General features: G+C 50.1%; 1 protein-coding gene across 1 annotated transcript; it reads right to left on the bottom strand.

Annotated features, from left to right (window-relative positions):
* Positions 1–889: 889 nt before the first annotated feature.
* LOC149748662 (uncharacterized) lies at positions 890–13500 on the bottom strand. The gene is given in 6 exon segments (XM_089914213.1): positions 890–1003; positions 1006–1092; positions 3807–3853; positions 5523–5754; positions 7820–7952; positions 13391–13500. Coding segments are annotated over 6 exon segments (654 nt in total). The 3' UTR covers positions 890–958.
* Positions 13501–20855: the final 7355 nt, after the last annotated feature.

Genomic DNA, 20855 nt, shown 5'->3' with positions numbered 1-20855 from the left:
GTTTAGATTCCGTCGTCCAATTACAAGTCATTAAAAGCGTTACTTGAAGGTTTACTGCCATAAAGGTATCCTGATCTATTCGTTCAACTACCATCATTCAAAGTGAAATCTGTCATCAAGAGGGGGGATGTCTGGGTGGTCTTCAGCCTACAGATCAGCGTACAGGAATGCCCTGTCAGAGGCATCGTGCCGGGTGAATAGCTAACGGAAAGCTAACGGCAAGCAACTTTCGCTCCTATTTCCAAATTTATGGAAAGAATGATACTTGTTTTCAGGTCAGGAAAAAGACAGGAACATCTGATAACTGAAACAAACAAACCACCGTTCGCAATGGCATTCCACCAAGAGGGAGATGATTTTCACAGGTGGCAGAGGCTGCTAGAAGGGTTCCCTTCCAGGACCTGAGTTACCTGGGCAGGTGCAGGGCTTAGGGCAGGCTGCGTGGCCATTATTTCATGCTGAGGACAGTAAACAGAATCTCACAGGTTCAGGCTGGGTCTGGATGGCGCAGTGGCCTGTTATCCTCACATCACAAACATGACAATGTTCTAGATGGTGTCAGCTCTGTCGGCCAGATTCTGGCGTGAGGGTAAAGCAGGACAGAGCCCCTGTGACCTTCAATGGACGTGTAGCACGGGTGAGAAATATGCTTTTGTTTTATGACACTGAGACTTGGGGAATGTTTGTTACTGAAGCACAGCTTAGCCACGCCGAAATAATACACAGGGGTCGCCGGAAATTCCCTCCCCTCGTGACTCTGCTCCGACATAGTGAGTGCCTTGCGAGCATTTCCCAAGATGCTGTCCGTCCTTTCTTGACCCTTCTTGTCGAAGTCTGGGGGGAGGGAGGGCCACCTTCATGTCTGAGTTAGTTCTGAGCTCTGATCAATTCAGCCAAGCTGAGGCTCAGCCTGGAGCTGGTGCTCATGAGACAGGCGATGGGGTCCGGACAGTCACAATCAGAGGGTTATCCTCCTGACGATGGAGGAACCGATGTCCTCATACACTCCTCACTGGTGACCCACACGTCCTTGAAGGTGGAGGGTGAGCACGGGTTGGAGCCACCTACCCATGAGCCATATAGGGAATATGGCTAAACACAGGGCCGGCACGCTGGAGGTCTCAAACAGGATCAGCGGGAAAGCGCGGAACACTCAGGGGGCGGGTTTCCCTTAATTCCATGAGCACATGAGGCCGACTGGCCCGAAGCACTGGGCTCCCCCTGAGGGATCCAGACAACAGGGTCAGGAATGCCAGCCCTGCCCTGACGAGCTCTGCCACACTGTTTCCCAGTCTGTAAAATGGGCTCGCATTCTTCCCAGGTACTAACGGGACAGCACCTTATGGACCGTCTCAGGACTGATCACAGGGCATCACGTCATCTTATGAACCACCGTTTTTTCACAGTGGGGATGCGGCTGAATTCCCAGTGCCTCTGTGAAGCCGTTACCGGTCCCTCCACTGAATACATCCTTCTTTCTGTTCTCTGAGGGCAGGCAGATGTTACAGAAATTCTCACACTTGGGAGGATTCATTTGTTTTATTAAAATGGAACAGTGAAAGCTAACAGTCGTTGTGTGTTAAGTGCATGCCAGACACTTAGCCCAGACGTGGCTTGGTCAAGAAATCTCTCCTGGGTGCTGACTGTATACAAGGTGGAAGGAGTGAACAGGGTAGGCACAGCCTTGCGTTTACAGCCCGTGGTGATCCCCCGGGGGTATGTGATATTGGAGCCCCCCCTTGTCCACAGGAGAGACCAGTGGACAAGACTGCGAGGGAGCAGGTGGCAAAAGTGGGATGTGAACACGGATGCTGAACGCGGCAGGGCACTGCCTCTGTGAACCTGGCTGGGTGAACGAATGATTCTCCTGCAAGATGGTGACACGTGTCCATAGGACTACAGGTTCTTTTGATGGCAGAACCCAACATGGTGTCACTCAGACAGATGGAAGGCAGATTTTGTTACGTACAGCTCCAAAGCAGGGACAGTTGCCAGGCCGGGCCACGGGGGTGCGGCACCCAAGGACGGGGTTACAGTGAGCTGGACCTGCCGGGGGCAGCTCACGGGTGGCCAGCGGGGTGCTCTGCTAGGTTGCACGGGTTTCTTGGATTGGCTCTTTTGAATAATTTCATGGCCTCTGTGCAGGGGCAGTGACATTAGGGACTCGGGGCAGCCCCTAACGGTCTGGTACCCGGTTCTGAAGTGATTAGGGCAGGTGTATCGTGGCCCTGGGGTGTGTGACAGGACCATAAGGGGAGCGGTTGAGGTGCAGACTTAACCAGCTGCCTAAGAGGGAAATTAACCGGCCTCTAGCAAAGGCCTCTTAACCGGGTCAAGACCGCACTTTTTTTTTCGATTGGGGTATAGTTTTTTACAATGTTGTGTTAGTGTCTACTGTACAGTGAAGTGGAGTTCCCTGAGCTATACAGCAGGTTCTCATTAGTTATCTATTTTATACATATTAGTTAGTGTATATATGTCAGTCCCAATCTCCCAATTCATACCACCACCCCCCTTTCCCTCCTTAGTGTCTACACGTTTGTTCTCTATGTCTGTGTCTCTATTTCTGCCTTGCAAGCAGGTTCATCTGTACCATTTTTCTAGATTCCACAAATATGTGTTAATATACAATATTTGCTTTTCTCGTTCTGACTTACTTCACCGCATGACAGTCTCTAGGTCCATCCACATCTCTACTAAAACACAGTATTACACACGGCCAAGATACGCCACCGAGCTCATTACTCACCAAGCGTGCTGCCCACTAAGTGCGTTGTTGCAGAGCAGGGTCTGGGGGGATTGAGGATTTACCCAAGAGAAGTGAAAACACATGTCCATACAAAGACTAGCCTGTAAGTCTGTGCTGTTCCTGGGTGCCCCCCACATTGGAACCTGGTGGATCCTGGAATTTAAATCCTGGAATTTGGATCCTGATGGAGGAGGGAGGGCATCTTTTATGCTCCAACTAGAGACCGCTCCCCCTAAAAACACAAAGACATAAACCAACCTCCGCTCCCCCTGGCCTGGCATGAGGCCAGAGGTCACAGAGCTTGGAAGGGTCTTCAGGGTTCCTGCGGTCAAACTCCCACTTTATAGATGAGAAAACTGAGGCCAGGGGACAAGAACCAGCATTTACTGAGTGCTCGATCGGCGCTAAGCACTGGGACAAGCGCTTTACAGCGTTAACTCATTTCATTTCAACAGCGACCCCAGGGCCGATACCGTTAGCATCCTTCTGAGGAGGAAACCAGGACACTGAGAGGACCAGTCAGCCGCCTGAGGTCACACACGTTGGTGCAGCCAGAGGTCTTAAGGCCAGGCTGGGCCCTTCCTTGTACGCTGGGCTGCTCCCCCGTTGGCTTCTCTTCTGGGACACGGCCCCCAGAAATCCTCTTCAGATACAGATTCATTCCAGGAAAAAAATCAACCCTGCACTTCTCAGCCTGTCCCAGTCTCCGGGAGGAGCTCTGGACATGGGCTGCAGGACAGAGGGACGTAGGCAGGGAAGGGACCCTGCTGGGAGGGGCCTGCATGATGGGGAGCTCGTGGTGGCGCCCACAGATGTGGGGAAGCCCATTTGTCCACAGTGAGGTGACATTCCTTGTGCCCCGGTGCAGACCCCCATCGCCTGCTGTTTCAGAAGCCTGCAGGAGCTTCCGCCCTTGGGCACCTCTCTCTGTCCTGGGCTGTAGTCACAGACTCCCCCCGAGGTGACCCACCTCCATGGGATCTGCCCATGGAGGTGCAGAAGGAGAGCCGGGGGATGCGGGAGAGGGTGCTGGAGACCTGAGGGCCCCTCTCCCTACCTGCTGAGCCTTCCCAATGCAGGTATCCCCCTGCTGCTCCTTCAGCCCTGGGAGTGGAAAAGAGGGGACGGCTCCCTGTCACCACCCGGGGGCTCTGCAACCCCCTCGTGCTGCTTTTCTAAGACTCATGCTCACCTTGGTACGCAATCTCTTTAATAAACCCTCACCAACATTACCTGACGTGAGTGTGCTTTGGTTTCCTGCTGGGATCCTGATACGATTAGAGGGTAAATTTGGAGACAGTCAGGACAGAAAGGCAGGCAGTGGGCTCGGGAAGGGTGGGGAAGTGCCCAAGACAGGCTGTGTGGCCAGCAGTGCAGTTTGTGTGAGGGTGCCTTAATGTGTCTACTTGCCTGGGCCACGGAAGGGCCAGACATTGGGTCAAACATGACTCTGGGTCTGTCTGTGAGATTGACATTTCGGCCCATAGACTGAGTGAAGCAGGTTGCCCTCCCCAAAGCGGGTGGGCCTCATCTAATCAGTTGAAGGTCTGGCTAGAACAAAAGGCATGACCTTCCCCTGAATAAGAGGGAATATCCTCCTGTCTGGTGGCCTTTGAACTGGGACGTCGGTTTTTCCTGCTTTTGGACTGGAACGTATACCATCCGCTCTCCTGGGGTCCACCCTGCCGACTACAGACCCTGGGATTTGCTGGCCTCCATAATCACATGAGCCAATTCCTTATAATAAACCTCCTTCTATATGTGTATCTCCTACGGGTGCTGTTTCTCTGGGGGACCCCGAATAAGACAGTCTGGAGTGGCACATTCCCTCGGGTGAGGGACAGTTCTGTCTCTGTCTTCTCTCTCCAGCTCACAGGGGCCCCAGTGGGCAACTGGCATTCTCGGAGCTGGTATCTGATGTGGCAAGGCTGCAGGCCTGTGCCAGGTCCACATGGCGCCCGGCGGGGCCCACTTCTGTGACCGACCTGCCCACGTGCAGGAGCGATCCACTGGCTCCCCTGAGTGCTGTGTTACACGAGGTGGCGTAAGGGAACGCATCCTGAGCTGTGCTGCACGGTGCTCTGCTTCTGGGCCATGGCACGAGCCTCCTCTGTGTGCAGGTGGTGCATGGGCCACTGGGCATGCCCGCTGGGTCACCGCTCACGGCAGGAGGCACCGCTGGGCTCCAGGGAGTCGGGGCCAGGTGGTGGGACATGGCTGCTTGCTTAATTGGCTCACCTCAGTCCTCAACAAGGCAGCCCCTGTGGTCCCCACCTCACCTGGACCCCGCTCCAGCCTGAGGGGTACTCTGCCACCTGTACTGGGGGTGCACCCCCCTTTCCCCAGCAGCCTCGACGGGCTCCACCACCCAGTTCAATCTGGGGCAATCCGACCAGCACACACCATCAACTCCTTGGGGTGCGGGGGTGTCAGGCCCTGCGTGAGGCCCAGAGATGGAGGAGGTCTGGGAGCTTTTAAGTCAGGGTTAGATCTGCAGGCAGGACACACCAGGCATCAGTGTTGAGAATGGGGCTGTGCACTCAGATCCCAGGGTCTGGGCGGGTCCACAGGCCACTCTCTGGGTGACCTCAGCCAAGTTACTTCCACTCCCGGAAGCCTCAATTTCCTCATCTGTGCAAAGGGGTTAATAATCGCCCTGCCCATAGAGTAGCCATAGGTCTAGATGAAATAATTCAGATTAAACACCTCGCCCGTACCAGACTGCTTGGCGAGCTCTCCAGAGGCAGCCGTCACTCTTGCCGCTAATGTCAAAGAGGATGGGTCTCAGCTGGTATCTCAGTCTCTCCGCAGGGAGCCCGAGGCTGGGGGGAGGCCCGAGCTGCCCTCCACGCAGCCTTCTCCCTGACCCCCTTGCCCACCACCTGGCCTCTTACCTGCAACCCTTTCTCTTTGCTGGACGTCGGGTTCAAGGGCGGCTCTGTCAGCATGAGAGGATGCTGCTCTGGGGCAACGTGCAGCACCTGGTAGAAGGAGTAGTGCCAGATCTGAGGAGAGCGGGGGGCACGTGTTAGGAGGATTGAAATGGAAGTCGTCTGCTCAGGCTTCAGAGGCGATAGTAGGCCTCGAACCGATTCGTGATCTTGCCTGGACTACGTGCCTGCTTGTGAGCTGCCGCCAGCAAGTCTGGCGGCACTTAAGATAAAGAAGGGAGGGGCTCCCCTGGTGGCGCAGTGGTTAAGAATCCACCTGCCAAGGCAAGGGACACGGGTTCGAACCCTGGTCTGGGAAGACCCCACATGCCGCGGAGCAACTAAGCCCGTGTGCCACAACTACTGAGCCTGTGCTCTAGAGCCCGCGAGCCACAACTACTGAGCCCATGTGCTGCAACTACTGAAGCCCACACGCCTAGAGCCTGTGCTCTGCACCAAGAGAAGCCACCGCAATGAGAAGCCCGTGCACTGCAACGAAGACCCAACGCAGCCAAAAATAAATAAATAAATACAATTAATTTTTAAAACTTAAAAAGAAAAAGAAGGGAGTGGATCATGGAATTTCTTGAGCCTCATGGACCTGGTCATTTCCTGGGGGTCTAGAAATTCGCATGATACACAAAATGAGATAAACAGCCCTGCTGAAGAAACCGAGAGCTGCATATTTGCATGCAAATTGATGATATCAGTTAGCGGCCTGGTATTATAAGCGACAGTCCCCTAAACTGCAATTTGAAGTCTCACCCGTGGGGTGGACGCAGTGCCTGGGACCTTTCCCAGCTGGGACTCCAGATCGCTGTTTTCAGGATTCCCAGCGCTGAGTCTGGGTGTAGGTGTCGGCCCAATTTGGCGATGTACGTGCTTTTACTTTTCTATCCCTTTTCATTTCTATTTCTTCCTTTCTAATGATTTTCTATTAAAGTTAAATTGAAATTGTCTATTTGTGTGACGAGTGGTGTCTTTTTGCTAACAAACCCTTCAAACCTAAAACAAAAGTAAAACATTCGGCGAAACAGCACATCAGGACATAAAATTTACCACTGTAAGATTTTTTTAAGTGTACAGTTCAGTGGCATTAAGTATATCCACATTGTTGTTCAACCGTCACCACCATCCATCTCCAGAGACTTCCCATCTTCCCAAATGGACACTCCGTCCCCATTAAACACTAATTCTCCAACCCCCTCCCAGCCGCTGGCCCCCACTAGCCCACTTTCTGTCTCTAAGAATCTGAAGACCCTAGGTCCTCCTGTAAGGTGGAATGATACATTGTTTGTCCCTTTGTGACTGCCCTGTTTCACTTAGCATCATGTCCTCAGGGTTCGTCCACATTGTAGCCTATGTCAGAATCTCCTTCCCTTTTAAGACAATGATATTCCATTTTATGGACGGGCAACATTGCGCTCATCCAGTCATCTGTTGAAGGACACTTGGGTCACTTTACCTTTTAGCTGTTGTGGATCATGTTGCTATGAACGTGAGTGTACAAACATCTCTTCCAGTCCTTGCGTCCAGTTCTTTGGGGATTCACTCAGAAGGAGGATTGCTGGACCATACAGCGATTCTAGCTTAATTTTTGAGGACCCACCATACTGTTCTCCATAGAGGCTGCACCGTTTTACATTCCCACCAGCAGTGTTTCAGAGTCTCAGTTTTCTAATCCCTCCTTCTCACCAACATTTGTTATTTTCTGGGGGTGGGGCGTGGGCGTTGTTTGTTGGTTGGTTTTCTAAGTAACAGCCATCCTAATAGGTGTGGAGTGGATTTAGGATTTTTTATCCATCGTCAGCTTTAATCCTCACAACAGCGCTATGTGATAGGAAAAGTTATACCCCTTTCTTACAGATTAGGAAACTGAGGACCAGAGAGCCAAGTTACTGGTCCAAAATGACACAGATCATAAATGGTGGAGGCAAAATTCAGGCCCAGGTCTCTGACTCTAGAATCGATGAGGTTAGTACCGTTGTGTAGTGTCTCCAGGGACCCAGAGCCAGGAAGTGCCGGGAGAGCCCTGGATGCTGGCGGTACATCCCTTCCTAGGTGCCAGGCAGCGGGGCCGCCATTCGGCATCGATGGGGGCCCTGGGAGCGGGTCCCACCCAACAGAAGCTGCAGCCTACCTTTTCCATGTTGTCCCAGTTGGTGATGGCTGCCCGAGAGATGGGATATTTCAGGTTGAGTTTCCCTCGATTTTTCTGAACTTCATTTCCGATGAACCAGTCTTCTTCTTCCATTCCCACCAACAGCTTCTGAAAGACATAGGCCAGGCCAGATCTGCCCTCAGGAGCAACTCGCCTCACTGGGCTCTCGTGTGTCAGTGCACAGTGAACGGCGGGGAACCCTGACGTGCCACTGGGGATGGCTCTGGGTCACAGCACCACCATCGATGGCCTTCTCAGACCCGTGCACTGTGTCAAAATGCCACTAAGGGGTTTCAGCAAATGACCTGCAGGGAAGAAGTGCACCCGAGGAACCCCTGCTGGGACGCGCTGTTGCCCACCTTGTAGGTGAGGACACTAAGGCCACAAAGAGAGAGGCGGGGGAGGAAAGAACCATGGGGTGAGGGACACACTGGCTTCTACATTTGCTTCGGAAAGTGAGTGGGGGAAAGCGTGCAATTTAAGTTAATTTCTGTTATTTTTTAGGAAGATAAATCTATCTGCTTTCATGCGGATTAAACCATTCGTTCTATCATTCGGAAACGATCTGAGAGTCGGCTGTGTGGTAATCTGGGTCCACCAAGAACCAGACACCAAGAGATGAAAGGTACGAGGATTTTATTAGGGAGCACGCCAGACAAGGCGAGAAGAGACACTGGGCCGTTGTGCAGGTTTGAGGCTGGGTGCAGGACGGAGGGCTGGGTGGGTGCTCTGGAGCACCGCGCCTGCGGCGGTGAAGAAGGAGCAGGGTCACCCTGGTTCGACATGGACGGTGCTCAGGTCTGCCGACCGCTCTGGTTACAGTGGGCTGGGTGACTCCGAGCTGAGCCTCGTCCTGCCTCTCCGTGGCTGCAGGTCCCCCACAAGGGGTCTCACTCCCAACCTGCTGCTACACCGAAGTGCCCAGGAGGAGTCATGGCGCTTGGATGGAAATGAGTCCATGCAGAGCATCCTGTTACGTGCCGACCCCTCTTGGAGACAGACACTTCCTTCCTGCCACCCAGGGGCTTGCCCGAAGCCTGGGAGGATGCAGACGAGATGCCTCACGGAAAACAAAGACAGACAGCCCAGTCGGCTGCGGTCCTGATAGATGGTTTGCTGCCTGATCATTCGTCTTGGTCACACGTTGCTATTTCGGTGAGGAATTTGGGGGTTTTTTGCTGTGATCTTATGCTTCCCCAGGTATGTAACCTACTTTATATACACCCCGTTTCCTATTGTGCCTCTTTGTAGAGATAACAAGTATCTTTTCCTCCCCTGTGGCTGTGGAATATTTTCCATGGGGCAACGTTAAGTTGTTATTTGGGGTTTTTTTTTTTTTTTTTTTACTTTTTGTAGTATTTAGTTTGTTTGTTTTTTTACATTCTTTTTTAATATTCTAAACCATAATGGAAAAGAATGCAACGTTAAGTTTTGACCTTGCAGGACAAATTATTATACATGTCGGGGCAAGAGATACCACACCAGGGATTTCAAACAGAGGGATTGAATGCAGGGAGGTGGTCACACAGCATTGGGGGTTCAAAAGCACAAACAGGGTAGAGAGCAGATCCACCCGACACTGCTTGGCTGCAGGAGGAACCGGGCAGTGGGTTTGCAGAACAAGGGCTCAGAGGAGGCCCCACAGGGCTGGGAGGGGTTCTGCCCTGCCATTCTTTCATGGCCACTGGGCGCTGTGTGGATGGAGCCGGAGGATGCAGGAGATCGCTGTTGCTGGCGGGAGGCTGAACGGGAAGACTGTCCCCTCCCGCCGCCTTCAATCTGCAGAACCTCTCAGGGAGCAGTAGCTAGAGGAGCCCCAGCCCCGGCATGGGCACCACAGAGCAGAGCAGAGGCAGAAACCAGCTGCAGTGTGTTGACTGGTGGCCCCCAAGATAGGTCCACGGGCTGCCCCCAGAACCTGTGTTGGTGTGACCTTATTTGGGAATAGGGTCTTTGCAGATGTGATTCATTTAGGGATCTGGAGATGAGATCATGCTGGATTTAGGGTGGGCCTGAGATCCAATGACAAGTGTCCTTATGAGAGAGAAGGGAGGGGAGATTTGGGACAGAGAAGGGAATAGGGGAGAGAGAAGCCCCGTGATGATGGAGACAGACCAGGCCCACGAATGCCTGCACCCACCAGAAGCTGGAAGAGGCCAGGGAAGATCCTCCCCTGGACCCTCAGAGAGTGTGGCCCTGAAACAAGGCAGATGAAGAAGGTCGCCTGTCATATCAGTAAACAAAGGGTGTCGCGGCCATCAAGCCATCAGTCACTGCAGCCGCCCGACTGTGCACCCTGAGGGTGGAGAAAAGCAGGATACTGGCCCGAGATAGCTGAGGTGCACATCAAAGGAATGATTCCAGTGAGCCTAGACGCTTGCATCTTCCCATACATAGAAAAGCGCTCAATTTGTTAATTTGAGATATGTGTTTTTCCTTAATTAGCAATAATCTTTTGACATACCGACGACCTGGTTTTTGTTGCGAAACCCCTATATATCCTGGCTTCTCCCCTGCCTCTTCAGAGCAGTTCTTCAGAGCTGTCTGAGAGCCTGTCTTCCGGGCTCGAGTCCTCAGCAAGTCTGCCAAGTAAAACATAATTCTCAGCTTTTAGCCTGTGCAGGGTTTTTTTGTTTGTTTGTTTGTTTGTTTCAGTTGACGACACCTTGATTCTGGACTTGGGGCTCCAGAACCGGGAGAGTCTAAATGTCTGTTGTTTCACCACCAGGACAGCAGCCCTTGGTCACGGCCGCCCCAGGGCACTAACCCAGCAGCAGTTACAACAGGGGAAGTATAAGCCCCCCGCTGCCTGCCCCCTGCCCCCCAATTTATTCTCACTCCCCCTCTCCAAACTACTGAGTAGTTAAACCCCTAAAAGTGGGGTGGGAGTGGTGGGAAGTAAATGCATTCTGTCCTGTTGGTGGGGAATTATTCAGAGAGAATTCGGTTTCTGAGAGAGCAGATAGCAGACGAGGCTCAGAGACCGCGAAACTTTGGGAGGAAGGATCGCGGGGCGGCCCCAGACTGGGTTCCTGCTTCTGCAGATGCAGTGGGGGATGTGCAGGGGCTTTCAGAACGTTCCGTTCCCCCTGCTGCAGTGGCTGGCAGCTGTCCCGGTGGATAAAGCTCAGTCTATAGCTGTGCGTCGGGAGGGGCTTGGAGGGGTGTCGAGGCCCCTCTCTCACTCAGCTCAGCCATGGTCAGTAGATGAAGGAAGGTTCTCCAGGCCTTTTCTTATCTCCACCATTCATGCTGCTCCAGACTCCAGAGCCTACGGGACTGGAAGCCAGCGGCCACCGCTAGCAACAAAAGCTTCATCTGGGGAGTTTGGGCGGCCCTTCTCGGAAGTCTAACGGCTCAGTCTCCAAGGAAATTAACACACCCAACTGGTTCTCCTGGGTGTGTCTTGACCCATCCCCAGCCAAACACTGGTCTAAGTGTTGCTGAGAAGGTGAGATTAACATCGACATCAGTCAACCTTGAGTAAAGGGGACCGCCCTCCACCATGTGGGTGGGCCTCATCCAATCAACTGAAGGCTTTCAGAGAAAGGACGGAGGTCCCCCAAGAGGAAGGAATTCTGCTCCCCGTCAGCCGTGGGACTCAAGACGGCAGCACCACCTCCTCCCGGGGTCTCCAGTGCCGGCCCACACTGAGGATTTTGCGGTACGCGGGCCTCTCACTGTTGTGGCTTCTCCCGTTGCGGAGCACAGGCTCCGGACGCGCAGGCTCAGCGGCCATGGCTCACGGGCCCAGCTGCTCCGCGGCATGTGGGATCCTCCCGGACCGGGGCACGAACCCGCATCCCCTGCATCGGCAGGCAGACTCTCAACAACTGCGCCACCAGGGAAGCCCCTGCATTTAATTGATTACAGGAAATAGGCTTCATTCGGCCTCCGTGATCTTCCCTGAATTCCAACAAGCAGGTTCAACCAGTTGTTAATTAGGGAAGGGAGTGGATGCAGAGACAAGGGAGAAGCAGTTAGGAGAAACAATAGCGCAGCCTGGGGGCAGGGTCCTGGTTCCCCATCAAGGGATACACACAACAATATCTTTGAGCTGTTCTGCAGATACTGGAGCCTCCTCCAGGTGGGAGAAGTTAACAGTCTGCTGCCCACAAGCGCACAGACCCCAGACCGGCTGGAACCAGAAGGTGGATGATGCCGACTCCCGACTACCTCACCACCAACCAATCAGAAGAACGTCCGTGAGCTGACCACGCCCTGTTTGAACCATCGCTATAAAACTCCTCACTACCCCCTCCAGGGTGGGACACACAGCCTTGAGGGCGTTAGCCCGCTGTGGCCTCCTTTGCCCGGCCAAGCAATAAAGTGAATCTTTTCTACTTCACCCCAGAGCTCTGTCTCTGAGAATCAATTCAGTGTCAGGGTACAGAGACTGGATTAGGCTTCAATTTCTCCAGGTCACTGTAGTCGGCTGAGTGGTGCCCCCAGAAGATATGTCCACTTGGAACCCGTGAGTTTATTTGGAAAAAGGCTCTTTTCAGATGTAATTAAGGTAAGGATCTCAAGATGAGATCAGCCCGATTTCCCAGGAGGTAATGGTTAGAAACTTCCTACTGGCCAGAAACGGTGTTAATCATACATTCACCATCTCGTTTAACCTTCAGGCCAAATGTATGTATGTATATACTTTTGTTAACCCTGTTACGTGACAGAGAAATCTGTCACCACACATGCCGTGTGGTCCCACTTAGGTGAGGTCCTTAGAGGAGTTCGATCCATAGAGACAGAAAGTAGGTGGTGGGACCAGGGCTGGGGAAGGGAGATGGGGAGTGAGTGTTTCATGGGGACAGAGTGTCCATTTGGGAAGATGAAAATTTTCTGGAGGTGGGTGGGGGTGACGGTTGCACAACGAGGTGAATGTACCTAATGCCATTGAATTGTATGCTTAAAAAAATTTCAGGTGGTAACTTTCATGTTATATATATTTTTTATCACAATAAAAAACCCTGAATTTCTAAATTCTCTTGAAGAACAGGAAAATCTGGCAATACTGGGCCTGCTTTCTTGCATGTCACTAGGCAGCAAACATGCCCTTTCAGGCAGAGCATTGGCCTCAGTCCCCACCCATCCCTATTGTCCTCCTGTCGTGGAGGCTGAGTGTCAGTTTGTCACCTAGTACCAGTGGACTTTTGTTCATCCTAAAGGTGGAGAACTCCTTCTACTCTCGGAAGTGGGAAAATCAAACAGTAAATAGATGGGCATGATTTATTTTTGACAACTGTCTGCTCTTCTATCATATGTAATTGGCCTGTTCTTTCTAAGTCTGTGGTTCTCAAAGTGTGGCCCCGGGCCAGCAGCCTCTGCATGCCCTGAGAAGTGGTGGGAAGTACAAGCCCTGACCCTCTCCCCTAGACCCGCTGAAGCAGAAACTCTGGGTGGGCCTGGCCCCCTGCCTTTTGCCAAGCCAAGCGCCCCATGAGTCTGATGCACGTTCACCACAGCCACCCTGCTCTACGGACTTGACGTGGCCAGCCTGTGTGGGGGAGGAGCTGCGGCCCCCGGGGAGGACACCCGGCACTCCCATCCTGACAAAGTTTCCCAAGGATGGTTGGGAACACAGCCAGGGGCGCTTCTGTCCCCGCAAATCCCACCTTGCTGACGCCCAAGCCGCAGTCGCAGATGAGGGGCACATTCATTGTGCTGCATGTGACCTAGATGTGGCTGCAGGGAGAGACAGAAGATGCGGTTATTCGTGCCATTTGCAAGGCTCTCACCTGCAGGGTAGGTGAGGTGCCAGGTACGATCTTGGCTCCGCGCACCCAGAGCTGGGCACGCCTGGGGGGCGAGCCACCATCTGGCTGCTCTGGGCAGTTCACTGGAGCGGCCAGGCTCTCAGATGACCACCTGCATGTGGCTGCACTGGGCTAAGGCTTTTTCTCCTACCTGGTGTGGCCCGTGACTTGCTTCACTGGGGTCCCCTGAAGCAGCCCCTTCACCATTCACCCAGCCAGGGGCTTTGGGCAGGGGGACCCTGGTAGGCACCGTGGTCCTGGTGGTCTGCCTGCTGGTGTCATGGCCAGGCCCCCAAGCTCAGCACCCATACTGCCTCTCCTGGGAGACCTCTCCTGCCTCCCAGCCCAGGGTCGAAATGAATCCCCCCCTCCACTTGGCTTCTAGACAACTTCTTCCACATTTTTACCAGTTTGGAAAACATGAGAAAGTATAAAGAAGGAAATCCCTATCTCCCAGAGTCCTACCGCTGCCCTGTTCTACTTTGATATTTGTTTCAACTTTGCTTGTATACATGATTTAGAAAAATTAATTACCCTCAAAATAAATGAATCCATTTTCCCTTTCGAATATTGCATTTTAACTAAACCTTTACTGTAACAAATGTTTTTTTCATTTTGAAAGTGATTTTAATTCTTTTCCAGATAAAGACAACATGTTCACTAGAGAAAACTGTGGGGGGAAATAAAAGTCTCCCCAAATCCTACTAGTCATAGACAGCCTTTGTTAACAGTGGGCATCTACCCTTTCGACTCCTACATATAGCATAGGGGTCACTGGGGTCATTTTCTGTCTGGTGCCTTGTGAACAGCCATGTGCGGTACGATTCCCGGGGGCAGTGGTATGTGGTCTAGCTATATGTTTATTGTATGCACGCATTGCATATGAAATATCATATATATTTATGCACCTAAATGTCTGCAGTGCTGTTTACAATAGCCAAGACATGGAAGCAACTTAAATGTCCATCAACAGATGAATGGATAAAGAAGATGTGAGATAGATATATATAGATATATATATATATATATATATACAAATGAACTTATTTACAAAACAGAAACAGACCCACAGACTTAGAAAACAAACTTACGGTTACCAAAGGAGAAGTGGGGGGAGGGATAAAAAGGGAGTTTGGAACTGACATATACACACTAGTATATTTAAGATAGATAACCAACAAGGACCTACTGTATAGCACAGGGAACTCTGCTCAATATTCTGTAATAACCTAAATGGGAAATAAATTTTAAAAAGAATAGATATATGTATAGCTGATCCACTTTGCTGTACACCTGAAACTAACACAACATTGTAAGTCAACTATACTCCAATATGAAATAAAAATTAAAAAATAAAATATTACATATATTTAAAATATTATCTATATCTATAGCTATTATCTGCTCATCCCTTTAACTGACCCCTATCGTGGAAGGTTTAGACCCAATCTTTCTGGTTTTTGTAGATAACCTTGTGATGAGCCTCCTTATTCCTCTTGCTTTGTCCTGAACCCTGGACCAACTCTTGATCCTGTACGTCCTTAGAATGACCGGTGGGAAGCCCAAGAATTTTGAAAGGCTCCATAAACATGTTGGCAAGTTGCCGTCCAGAAACATGGACTGATTTGCTGCTGCCACATCGAGGCCCGCTCCACCCCGTCCACCACCTCCACCTGCCCCGGTCTCCCTGACGGGCCACGAGCTCCTCCAGGCAGAGTTCACGTCGGCCCCCAAGCACCTGTCGCTCCACCGGATGCCCAGCTACTGTTTGTTGATTTGCTTTGGAATTCCGGTCTGTCCTTTACGGAGGACTTTGGGCATTTTCGTGGGTGTCCTGTATGTCTGGTTGCTAGCTGCGTATCTTCATGTAGCTTCTTTTTTCTTTAATAAATTTATTTATTTTATTTATTTGGCTGCGTTGGGTCTTCGTTGCTGCACGAAGGCTTTCTGTAGTTGGCGGCGAGCGCGGGCTACTCTTTGTTGTGGAGCGTGGGCTTCTCACTGCGGTGGCTTCTCTTGTTGCAGAGCACGGGCTCTAGGCACGTGGCTTCAGTAGCTGTGGCGCACGGGCTTAGTTGCTCCGCGGCATGTGGGATCTTCCCAGACCAGGGCTCGAACCTGTGGCCCCCTGCATTGGCAGGCGGCTTCTTAACCACTGTGCCACCAGGGAAGCCCCTTTCCTTGGTTTTCTAAAACTCATTGGATGCTGCCTTCCATGTCCATTTACTTAGCAGAAGGAGGAAGATTAGGCCACGAGTAATTGCACAGCTCTTTCCAAGCCTGAACATTTTCATCTAGGTGTCTTGAATGGAATATAACTGGTTCAGAGCAGGGAGGGGATTTGCCTCCAACGGGCTGACTCCCTGAGCTTGCTGGTCACTGGAAAGGAGGGCAGGGCCGCTGGGCCCAGAATGCAACAGTCCACGAAGGGGTGTTTTCCTGCTCTGCTCCAAATCCTTATGGAGCTGGAGCTGGGACTCCCTTGTAAGTCTGAATAGTCATATCAACACACAGAAACGGAAGTCTAAGGGAGGGTGTGATGGAAATTGGAAGGGAAACGTTCAGCTTACCCACAGGATGGACATGCGAAAGGAAGGGGAAGATTGAATTGCTCCCAAACTTCAGGAAATGTACTAAAAGCACATAGCTAGCACCAGTGAGAACTGGAGACAAGAGGGTCCAGAGATGTAAAAGGTGGAGCCCACCTGTAGCCCAGGTGGTGTCCCCTGTGTCGTTGCTTCTGATGAAGCCGCTGGCATGTGATTGGCAGGGACGGCATCTTCTGGACCCAGTTAGTCTTCTCCAAGTTCTCTAAGAGCCTTTGCTTCTCTCTTTCCATCAAATCCCCCTTCTTGCGGTTTGGATGAAGCGGGCTCCAAGGACTCTGGCCCCAGAGGTGATCACGACACTTGTAAACAGCGCTGCTATGAACACTCATGTACAGGTTTTTATGTGGACATATATTTTAATTTCTCTCAGGTAATTGCTGGGTCATATGGTAGCTCTATGATTAAAATTCTTAAGGGACTGCCAGACTGCACCATTGTCATTTCTATTAGCATCGTTTGAGGGCTCCAGTTTCTGTACATCCCTAACCACACACCTGTCATTGTCTGTCTTTTTTTTAGTCATCGTAGTGGGTGTGAAGTGACATTTTATTGTGGTTTTAATTTGTATTTCCCTGATGGTTAAGTATATTGATCATCTTTTCACGTGCATATTTGTATGTCTCCCATTCACATACCTTCTTTGGATAAATCTCTCCTCAAATAGTCTGCCCAAACAAATTGCTCTGTTTGCCTTTATTTTTTAATTAATTTTATTGAAATACTGTTGATTTACAATGTCGTGTTAATTTCTGCTGTACAGCAAAGTGACTCAGTTATATATATATATATATATTTATATATATATATATATTTATATATATATATATATATAGAGAGAGAGAGAGAGAGAGAGAGAGAGGTATATAGACATACATACTTTTTCATATTCTTTTCCATTCGGGTTTATCACAGGATATTGAACATGGTTCCTCGTGCTATACAGTAGGACCTTGTTGTTTATCCATTCTAAATGAAATACCTTGCATCTGCTAGTCCCAAACTCCCAGTCCTTCCCTCCCCCACCCCTCCTCCCCCTTGGCAACCACAAGTCTGTTCTCTATGTCTGTGAGTCTGCTTCTGTTTCCTAGATAGGTTCATTTGTGTCACATTTTAGATTCCACATGTAAGTGAGATCCTACGATATTTATCTTTCTCTTTCTGACTTACTTCACTTAGTATGATAATCTCCAGTTGCTGCAAAGGGCATTATTTCATTCTTTTTTATGGCTGGGTAATATTCCATTGTGTATGTATTCCATTCCATCTTCTTTATTCATTCATCTGTCAGTGGACACCTAGGTTGCTCCCATGTCTTGTTTGCCTTTATTTTTGAGTTATGAGAGCTTATACATTCCAGACACTAGACCCTTGTCAGATGGAGGATTTGCCACCATTTTTTTTACATTGTTCAAAGCTTTTGATTAAGTACAATTCTCAAGGAAGGCCTGTCAATCTGGCCGAAAGTATTCACGTCCCCTGAGTACACAAATCACATCCCTACCTCCGGTCCTCTATTCCTCTCCTGTGAAATTCCCTACCTGCATCTCCTCCCCATCTTGAGATCCTTGAATCCAGAGCCCTGTAGGTCTGCACTAGAACTGAACTGGGCTGCCTGGGACCACCTGCCCTGCCTGAACATTGAGCTGTGACTGTAGTGTGCAAACATCGCAGGATAACATCACGCAGAGGGAGCGTGCCGCATACTCTTCTCCTCCAAAGCAAGTTAGGTGGGCCCGTCAGCTCTGAATGGGTGAGTGTGTAGAACGAGGGTTCTCAGCTCTGGCATGATTGGCATTTTGGTCTGGATAATTCCTTGCTACGAGGGCCATTCTGGGCATCGTAGTAGGGTGTTTAGCATCATCCTGGCTTCTACCCACTAGAGGCCAGTAGCACCTCCCACTTGTGACACCCAAAAATGTCTCCAGACACCACCAGATGTTCCTGGGGAGAGGGAGGTGGATAAAACAGCTGTGGCTGAAAACCCCTGGTGGAGGGAAGGACCTTCATGACGGAGACCTATGAAAGCAGGTGGGAAGACAATTGCAAGTTCTGAAGCAGTTAGAACCAGGTTTCCCAGGTCCCAGATTACCCAGATCACAACAGATCTGAGTGATTGTTTTACTCCCTTTTATGCAAAGCAATTTCCTCCAAACCAACTCCATCACAAGGAGGAATGCAAAAATCAGAATGACCGAGTTGTGTAGGTTATTCTCAGGACATTTTCTTGTTCTTTTCACTGTCAGGTGCATCAATGCCCACCCCCGTCTACCAAGGATGGGAGAGAGGAGGTTCTTCCCACCTGTGACCTTGGTGTGCCTGACGGGTCCTGTGTCTGTGTGAGTGGTGCAGCTATGGAGGAGAGCATTAGTGTAAAGCCTCGTGTTTATAAACCATAAATGCTGTGACACCTAAGGAGCGGATGATTTAAAAACAAGGATTTGTCCTTATGACAGTTTGAGAAATTTGAATTTCCCAAATGGGAGAGGTTGGGATGAGTGAGAGAGAGAGTGTGTGGGGGTGTGTGTGTGTTTGTGGAGGGGATGTGGGAGTAGCATAGAATTGGAAGATAAGTCTGTGGGCTAAAGTATTTGTAAAGAGTTTTGTGAGCCCCAGGATGAATGGATGGATGGATTAGATAGATGATAGATAGACATATATATAATCATTTCTAGCCTTTCATCTCTTATACCTCTCAAAGTTCAGACAACCATATCTCCACCTAGTCCATTTGTTAAAAAGAAATCCATCTCCAAAAGGGAATCCTCTTCCACTGTTGGTGGGAATGGAAATTGGTGCAGCCACTATGAAAAACAGTGTGGAGGTTCCTTAAAAAACTAAAAATAGAGTTGCCGTGTGACCCAGCAATCCCACTCCTGGGCATATATCCGGAAAACTCAAATTTGAAAAGATATGTGCATCCCCATGTTCATAGCAGCACATTTACAATAGCCAAGACATGGAAGCAACCCAAGTGTCCATCGACAGATGAATGGATAAGGAAGATGTGGTACATATGTACAATGGAATATTACTCAGCCATAAAAAAGGAGGAAGTATTGCCATTTGCAGCAACATGGATGGACCTAGAGATTATCATGCTAAGTGAAGTAAGACAGAAAGACAAATATTATATGCTATCACTTATATGTGGAATTTTAAAATAATACAAATGAATCAATATGCGAAATAGAAACAGACTCACAGACATAGAAAACAAACTTATGGGAAAGGGACGGGGGGAGGGATAAATTAGTAGTGTGGGATTAACACATACAAACTACTAAAATAGATAAGCAACAAGCATTTCTGTGTAGCAGAGGGAACTATATCCAACATCTTGTAATAACCTATACGGGAAAATTATATATATGTATCTGAATTGCTTTGCTGTAGACCTGAAACTGACACAATATTGTATATCAACTATACTTCAATTAAGAATAAATAAAACAAAATAAAGAAATCCATCTCAAAACGGTCCTTGCCGGAGGAGAAATGATGTATCGTTCTGCTGCCTCTGCAAAATTCCTACAGTCTTGGTTCTCTTCTATAATAAAACCATTTAATCCCACAAACGTGTATGGAATACTGACTCGTGTGTTGCTTTAGCAAGTTCCTGGGTCTAAGTCGAGAAAGAGACTCCTTCCTCCCAGCCGCCCCCGCCCCCCACATTGAGTTGGACCATCCCTGATGCCTCAGAACAGGATTTGTTCTTCTCACAGGAAACACAGAGGATCCACAGAATGTGGCTACTGTTTGTACCAAACTCCATGCGGTGGTGTCCCCGTAAAGAGACCGCATTCAGCTGAAGGGGAGCAGGACAGGCAGGGTTTACACACTTCCTGTTACAGGTCCTTCCTTTAGTGGGAAAAGACCCTGGCTGGCTTTCAATGTTTTTAATAGACAATGGGGAGAAACATACCCCACATGATTTAAAGGGGTTGTGATTGGATGATCTCAAAGACACTACTGCAGGCTCTGAGTAAGACATTGGTTCTGCACTCAGGGAGTTCCCAGCTTACAGGAGAAACATATTTGTTTTCTAAAGTCACTTTAATCCAGTGTGATAAGGGCTGTAAACAGGAGGCAATGTTATGAATTGGCCTTGGAAAACTTGCACAGATTCCAGACAGGGGAGCAGAGAAGCAAAAGCCTGGCATCCAGGGTGGGTGGGGCAGTCCTTGAAAGATGAAAGGACACTCCATATGGCCTTGGGTCTTCCGTTCCTTGTGTCCCCACTGCTGTCACAAGTGTGGGGCTTCACTTAGACATGAATGACAGCCACCACGTGGAGAGGACTTTCTCGTGCTAGACACGGTTCTAAGTTAACTCATTTAAGCCTCCCAGCAATGGTGTGGGCCTGGGGAGCACCAGCCTCAATGTCCTGATGAGGAGACAGGCACAGGGGAATAAAGTAAGAGCTCCAGCTGGTGAGAGATGGAGAGGAAACTCAGTCTCAGGGAGCTTGACTCCCTACGCAGCTCTCAGTCTGAGCTGTCAGGGGAAGCAGCTTCCACTATTACTAAGGGAGGGGGCCTATTGTCCCACTGTCAAATCTGGGAGGGACTTGTGACTCTTTGACCAGTGACATTGATGGAGATGACATCATGTTAGTAGTCATCCATCCAGAGGAACTGTGACCCCCTCTCT

The sequence above is a fragment of the Delphinapterus leucas genome, chromosome 7, assembly GCF_059928025.1.
Source record: "Delphinapterus leucas isolate spDelLeu-1000000601 "Yukka" chromosome 7, BTC_Dleu_Yukka2, whole genome shotgun sequence".
NCBI classification, from domain to species: Eukaryota; Metazoa; Chordata; class Mammalia; order Artiodactyla; family Monodontidae; genus Delphinapterus; species Delphinapterus leucas.
This window is presented reverse-complemented; position numbering and strand designations above follow the sequence as displayed.